Source organism: Atta colombica, unplaced genomic scaffold (assembly GCF_001594045.1).
Source record: "Atta colombica isolate Treedump-2 unplaced genomic scaffold, Acol1.0 scaffold261, whole genome shotgun sequence".
NCBI lineage: Eukaryota > Metazoa > Arthropoda > Insecta > Hymenoptera > Formicidae > Atta > Atta colombica.
Window position 1 is genome coordinate 387,193 of NW_017259361.1, and position 8,636 is coordinate 395,828.

The following is an 8,636-nucleotide window of genomic DNA, read 5'->3' on the forward strand; positions in this document are numbered from 1 at the left end:
AACTGATTATATTCTATATTATCTTACTTGTATTCTACAATTTTAATAATAGATATCTTCCTCCAACTTTTAATCTTTTTTAAGAAAAATATATATGATCCAATATGTGAATATATGTGAATGTGTTTTTGAATGTATGCGAGCGGTATGTGTGCATGCATGCATGCATGCGCGCGTATATACGAGGTGTAGCTATTAAATAACGGACTGATCATCATAAATGTTAGATCTCTCTCCGAAATCATGTCGAACTTAAAAATCGAGCAACGCATTAATTTGAAATTCCTCAGTTAAATTGAAAAAAAAAAACTCCCCGTGTTCGCCTGATTTGATGCCTTGTGACTTTTATCTATTCCAAAAATAAAAAGTAAGTTTGAAGGGATTTTCAATTCGTAGAAGAGATGAAGAAAAAACGACTGACCTAATTGCTAATCAGTTTCAACATTAGTCGCGTTCAGCAGACTTAATTGTTGCGCGGATCCGTGAGTGCTCGCTACTATTGGATGATCTAGAGGTACATATACAAATAGCAGTGAGCGCTCCGAAATAGTTGAGTCTGCTGAACACGACTATTACGAACAAGGAAGACACATATGCAGAAATGTGTGAATAGAGATGGATGGGAATATATGGGAAGAGGATTATAATTAAATTGTTAGATTTTTAAAATGAAGTACTTTTTTCATCCCGTTATTTTAATAGCCACCTCGTACATTGCGTGTATTTACAAGCTTATACGTGTAGAAAGAAAAGAATTCATGCATGCATGCATGCTTGCATATACAGAGTGTAATTAAAGTAAGATAATAACTTTATTACCCCTACATCAAAATATGGAAAAACATTTCTGTGAATGTATGTTCGCAAATTCGCTGTTACTGAGATATAGTTTAAAATGTTTGCTAGATCAGTTCCCCATTGCCCCCACAATTAAATCCCCTGATTTAAATCCTTTAGTGGAGATATTTAAAGTTCTTAGCTTATGAAGTTTCAATCGCCAATAAAGATATGCTACACCAATATATTTTTGATGCTTGTGATAATTGAACAATGCAATTTCCTCAGGATTTCTGAAAGAGTCCATGATCTGACGTGTTCAAACATGTATCAAACATATATCAAACATGTATCAAATGGGAAACTTCGAACATTTATTATAATTAAAAATAAATAATATTAAATAATAATAGATATTGCTTTTTTCCCCTAACAAACATTTTGAGCTGTATCTCACAGTAATGTAAGTTTGCGTAAATATGTTCAAATGAACTTTTTTTCATGTTTGATGTAGAATGCTCGACCCTGACATTTATCACCTTATTTTAATTACACACCCTGTAGAGAGATAAATGTAGGTGTAAGTGTCTACTTTTTTTAAATATACTTGACTTTCTGATAAATATTAAAGGAAAATATAATGCTTAATTTTGATACATGGCGTAATTGCTTCATGGATAGAAAGACACAATGCTTTGACCTAAAGAATTAACTCTTAAGAAGCCTTTACATGGGAACATTAAGCATCGAGTTCAAAAATTCAATCTTTTGTTTGAAAATTAAATCACAAGTGCCTACCATGTCATACTGTCTGACGATGGAGGTCAATTTTGAATATTTGAGCGGTTGTAACTCCAAAACCGGTTAGTGAACCGAAACCTACGTCAAAATTTCAACCAATTTGATCGGGACGCCATTTTCTTAAAAAGTTTTCAGGGTCTTTTTTAGTATTATATGTTAAATGTAGTGTATATTAAAACTAATCACTCTTAATTTATTCATTGTACATTAAGAAATCGGAATCAGGAAATTCAAAATCATGTATCAATGAATTTCTGTGACGTTGCTCAATGCTTGATGCTCCGATGTAATGACACTTTTTTAAGTAAAGAAAAAAGAAAAAACGAATTACGGGTGCTTTACTAAAGCTTTTAAGTGAACCGTGTTCTATCAACGAAAGTGTTATGCTTCGTAAAAAGAAATGACAGGAGAGGCAGTGCATACACCCAGTGGACTATATAAGTAGTGTGAACATCGTATAGAAGGCGATAGAACGATATACATGTATCTTGATTTCGAAATATTTCAAGAAGTAAAGAGAAGATGAAACAATTCACATTTTGCTCGAAGAAGTCGGACAAAAAATTTATGTCCGGATGACAGAGAAATGCAGAGTGAGAAGATGCATATATTGCGCATACGTTAAATGTAATTAATTTAAGTTTTTAATAACCACATGTTGGTACTATGGACTCATTAACAGCCCATTGGTGTATGTAGTGCCGCCAAAAGGAAAACGTTAGTGATCGTAAATACCTTCGTAGTACAAAAGCAACACTCGAATTCACTAGGTAATTCATCAATTTTCTCGAATTTTCTGCTGTCTTTTTTCTCTTCATCCTACAAAAGGTCACACACACATATATATATTTCCTGATTTAATTTTCATAAATAAATACACAGCTTTCGCTTCAGAAACGATCGAAATGTTTTATAGCCTCTTCTCTTCTTTTAATGTATATCTCTATCTTCTTTTTCTCTTTCATGATTCTTTTAATTAAAGTCTAGTGCTGATGATACAATTCGATCGATTCAAAAACGAGTAAAAATATCAATAACTTAATATCGTTATAAAAACGCAATAACGTGATTGCACGGAGTTAGAAGATCAGAATTATCACGAGAATGAGATTCACGATCATAATCGAATATACTTCTCATATGTATTTTTAATACTGAATAATTTATTTGAATATGTACCTACCACTTTGTTAATTCTTTTGAACGTATTTCAGAGAAATGTGTACTACCTCTCTTGAATACTTCGACCAAAGAAATAAAATACAATTATAAACAATTACAAATAAAATGTATATAAAATAAACAAATACCAGTTTTAAAATGTTATTGGGTCGTCCGAAAAGTTCGTGCTGATTAAAATTTAAATTTTAGTACACATTTATTAAATTAAAATTTTCTGCGTTTCAATTTTCCTTCAACATCGGCACGAACTTTCCGGACGACCCAATATTAAACTTTCTTTTCGACGATTATTTGTATCTAGACAGCATTATTTTCAAATTAGTTGCAAAAAATTAATAGAAAAACTTCAATATTAAGATCACGCACGTCGAAAAAGAAAGTTTTTATAATTTTTCTTTAAACTATTTGAAAGCTTGAAAATTTCTCTTTAAAATGCGTTCTTATAAATTGAACTACGATCTTTTTTTATCAAGTTTTTAATTTAATGTTATCAACATTTTCATAGCTTTTATCAATATTTCTAATGTGTCGCTGGTATTAGCATTACCGGGTGACACCTAAGGGCCTCAGCACAAATATATCTGTAACTTAGTCGTGAAACGTGAGATGTAGTCGTAGATCAACGTACAATGTATTAGTCAATCTATAACTATGATACAGTTACGTCATTTTGTGCTTAGACTTTAATTTGGAGCGTAATAAATTGAACACCGCTCGCAATTGGATTTTTTTATTAGACATGTTCAGACTTAGGACCGATATAAAGACTCCATGTTGATTTACGCAAGATGCTCACTGATCCAGCAATCTTATGCTATGATTGTTCAGCTGATGTCATTTTGTGTGTAATGACTCTTAAAACTGATTAGATATAGAGTTTGGTTACAGAATATATATAATTGAACACAGAGCATTGAGCGATCGAATATCACATGATTGAATCCCGAACACATTAAGTATGTCAAATCGAATAACGATTAATTATTAATAGTCAGATGAAATACGCTTGCATTATTCTATCCAAGATATAGCATACGTAGTATAACACGATCGGGCCTTATACCTGTGTGTGACTCGATTTGATAAATTTTGTCTTAACGTTTTAGATATACATTTTCACGACTTTTAATTATAGAAATATATATAAAAACATCGATTTTTTTTCATATCCGTCGCACTAAAAAATCTCCTTAAGAGAGCTACGAGTAGCATCAACGGTATTACGGCTACGTAATATGACATATAAAAATGTAAAAATGACATATTATATAAATATTGTTGTGCCCACCTTCAAACATTTCATTGCTCTTAGCAACAGTGAATGTGGACTGTCTTTTGACACAAGACATACGGTTCGCGGATCTTTTTTAATTAACTATCTTGTATTCTTTATTTTTTCTTAGACTTATTCTTAGAATCACCATTATTGCTACTATTATTTTATTTTATTTTAATTTAATAAATTAAAGTAAAACAAAAAATGAAAAGAACCGAAAAGAACAAAATATAATTTTAATATTTTAAATTATATCTAAAATTTTAAAAATTTAATATAGATTTTTTATTTCCAATTTTTAGCAATTTATCTTGAAAAACATAACTCTCCTTTTATTTCTTTTTCCTCCCCTCTCTCCTTCTCATTCTTGCTCTCTTCACTCGTGATACCACAGCTCGCCCTACTAAAAAAAAAAAACATGTCACAAAGTTGCATAATGAAACCATATAATTAAAACAAGTAAAGCTCGTAACGAATTGTTCCACCATTAATGATTTTTTTTAATTGATTTTTTATTTGATTTCATAAATCATATAATTTGAAGAGTCACGTGTTTTTTTTTCTTTTATTTCTATGTCATTAAAATTTTTTTAATTCGATAATTATAAAATTACATGATGATGGATGAAATTATTTCTAATATCATGTGATTTTCCAAATTACATGATTTTAAAAACTTACGTACCAATTTGAAACAATCTATTGTCTTAATTACATGATTTTGTTATGTAACGTGACATGATTTTTTTTCAATAGAGCGCAATGATGAATTATCTTTGCACATATGTCGAACTAAATTTTAAATTGTCTTTTTGATGCTGTATTGTTCAGTTTCTCGAATAATATTTCACTCATGTATTTATAAATGTTAAAATGAATTCTTTTCATTCCCAATATGTTTTATTAACTTACTTTTAGGAATCACATAAAGTACATTTCTATGTCTTTTGATCCAAAAAAAGATTTCAGATTTTTAAGTGTATCGTGAATACTGCTCAATTCAAAATTCTGATTAGAAAATGTAATTTTTCAATCTAATTGAATCTAAAAAAGTTTTTTCATTCAATTAAATCTAAAAAAAAAATAATAAAAATAGATCATAAATGCTACCAAAATAATCCATTTAACCCATTTAAATCATCCGAATGCGTATTTTGTAACTTATGATCCATTTTTATTATTTTTTTTTTTTAGATTCAATTGAATGGAAAAACTTTTTTTCTTGAAAGTATCCAATACGAGATCCATTCTCTATTGGATACTTTCAAGAGCAATTATTTGCTTAAAGGAATCCAAATTACAGAAGACTGAATGATTATGAATATCGGCACATTCTTATATATTACTACGTGAATATCACTCGCACAAATATACAAATTTTCGTACTTAACGCATTTTATATCGAATTAGATATCTAAGTCTAATTCTAAAGCTGGTTCTTTGTGCAGCATAAGTGTAACTTGCATCAGTTAATCAAATTGTTTCAACTATTATAACGTTTAGTAGAGATTTGATTGGCTGATGGCAAGTTACGCTCACGCAAATTATATCGCATGGGGAACTAAATTAAATTAAAAATTTAATGTTGTCTGTTCATATAAACTACTACTCTGTGGACTATAATTTCGTAAATACAGATTACAAAGCTTTTATATCAAACAAATGTTTAATCACAACTTGACACAGCTCAAGATGCCATATCTGATTGAGAAATGGTAAAGATTTCAATTTCAAAAATTGTTTCCGTTCTCGGCATAAACTCTATCTCCCAGACACGTATTAATGTATATACTTTAATTTAAAAATGTATCACAAATATTAAATGCATTCAGTCAATAAAACAGACTTTAGGATCCTTTTAAGGGGAGTCCCTTACATACATATATTTTCTGTGGCTAAACTAATATACACTTTTGATACTTAAATAGGTATACGTTTAATGTATGATGAAAATGAGAAAGAAAATTCCAGTACAATTTAATGTAGGAATAAAAATAGATCTCATAAGGAAAAGATGTATTATAACCAGTAAATATATGGCTCTTTTAGTATCTCTCTGTAAAAATAAGTTTATAAAATGTTTGTGGTATATGTCCTCTTTATGTTTTGAACACTTTACATAGGTTTTCAGCCACAAAATTGCATGGCAAAGTCCAAAATTTAATAAATAATTAAAATTTCAAGAAACCTTGCTATTTATTATTATATGTAACAAATAAAATGCACAGTTATTAATATTTTTATTTAAAATAAAACAAGAAAATGAATTACGTCATAAAATATAATTATTATTATTATTATTTTTAAAAAAATTCACGCTGCCGGGATTCCAACTTTCGTCGAAACGGATAAGAAAAAGTATATAGGTATATGTATAATAACTTTGTGTCTCAGTCCACTCAACTACATCGCGCCACTTTTTTATTACTGACGCATAGTTCTAATACCTATTCTACAACTGATTGAACACTCAACTTTAATTGCAATTTTTTCAGAAACAAAGTCCTTTCGAAACCCTTTTATATTGTTAGTATACTTAACCTCCTCTTTCAAAAGAGCTATAGATATTCATCTCATTCGGCAGTTTTGTAATTCTTGCCATTTCCTTGTACGCAGCCAATATGCAGAAGAAGTTATGTGTATGTATACATATTTGCAAATATTTATTCTGCAATATTTTACTTTTTTTTTATTTTATAACCAAATATTGTTTTTTAAACAAAATTTTTTTTAATAAAACTAATTTTTTAAATTTATTTTTGTGAAAGGCCATCCTACCACCTCTATTTCTCTTCGAGTTATGCAGTTTCGTTACATTTTTTATAATAAATAATATCTATATAATAAATAATGTCTTAAGTAATAAATGTTTGAGTCTAGATTTGATTGAACAAATTTGACGAACGTAATTGCTACGTTTTAAATTTAAATGTTGTTATTAATCGAATTATTATATAAAATGTAAACAAAGTGCCATTTTCTTCTTGACAATTTATATGTCATTGACACATCAATACATATTATTACATCAATAGCGCACGCAAAATGCATAAATTTTAACGCATTTTCGTATAAAATTAGGTACTAAATATCCTAAATAGTAATTCTAAAAACTCGACGTTGTTTGTTCATATAAACTACTAATCTGTGAAGTACAATTTCATACAGATTGCAAACGCATATAACAAATATTATCACGATGTTAACTAAATCATATTGGACAAAAGCTCTAAATATCATATTGGATTACAAATGATAAAGAAATCTCAATTTCAAAATTATTTTTTCCATTCTTGATACAAAAATGCCACCTCACAGACTAATGTATCTATATGAAATTATCTAGATAGTTTAAATGAAATGGCTTCATTTTATACAAATGATACAAATTCAGGCTCAAGTGAATATATCAATACAATAAAAAAGCCTCTCAGAGCTAACACAAATTATTAACATCTATAAAAATTCATGTTTATTTAACGTTTTAAATCTTATTTTAGACTCTTTTCAATATATAATTATCTCACATAAATTATTAGCAAATCTTATAAACGCATCTAAACGAAGTCGTTAATTCATTAGTTAAACATTGGGAAAAAAAACGTTGATCAAGATGAATGTCAATTTATTGCATAAAATTTCTTTAAATGAATAAAAGTTGAACGAATTTTACAGTAATTAGTATACCGAACTGTCTGATTTAAATTACGAGCTGAGATCACAGAAGTGCTAATAGCTCGACAATTATAAACATAATTTATATTTGACAATTATAACTCGACAGTTACAAACATAAAATGGTTTTATTTTATTTTTATTAGAATATATTATCTTCATTCGCATTTTAGATAAAAAATTTGTTATCAAAAAACGTTATCAAAAAATGTTATGTTTTTTTAATAACACTTTTATATATATATTATATTTTTCAAATTATCGATGATAAAGATCTAATTATCTAAATAATTTAAAAAAGATAAATTTTTTGTCTAAGATACAAATGAAGATAATATATATATATTTAAGTAAAAATAAGATGGAGCTATCTCATCTAGATTATCTAGATAATTTTATTAATTAGCAAATAGATACGTATTAATGCATATGCCTTGATTTTGGAAAAGAATTCTCAAATCTATAAAAAAAGAAAAAAGAAAAATTACGATACAAATTTTTACGTTTATTCTGTAAAATAGACGACTGTAGAATCTTCTTAAAGGAAGCTTAAAGTTATCCGTTATACGGAATGTGAATGCGATTATTTTTCAAGACATCATTTTTCTACAATTAAAGTATAAACATTAACGTAATCCAAATCGGTTGATTTTATACCAGATAATAGATTATACGAACAATGTGGAAGATTTTAGAATTAGATTTAAATATTTGATTCTATAGCTTTTTACGAAAATTTATGTGTATGTGTACATACATATAATATTGATATTCTAATATGTAGATAGATGAGTTTTTTAAATGAAAATAATTTTAAAATAAAATGATTTTTTAAATGTTTATATTCTTATATTATTTATCTTTGAATGTTTATTTCGTATTTAAATTTTTGTTTTTTGCTCAATTTATTTTATTTATTATTATA

At 27.9% G+C, this 8,636-nt stretch overlaps 1 protein-coding gene across 1 annotated transcript in view; it reads right to left on the bottom strand.

Moving 5' to 3' along the window:
- Positions 1–8,636, bottom strand: part of LOC108689274 (potassium voltage-gated channel protein Shab) — a 56,407-nt gene that overhangs the window by 12,992 nt on the left and 34,779 nt on the right. Inside the window, exon 6 of the mRNA XM_018195995.1 lies at positions 2,314–2,397. Coding sequence (XP_018051484.1) covers positions 2,314–2,397 — 84 coding nt within the window. The remainder of the gene's footprint in view (positions 1–2,313; positions 2,398–8,636) is intronic.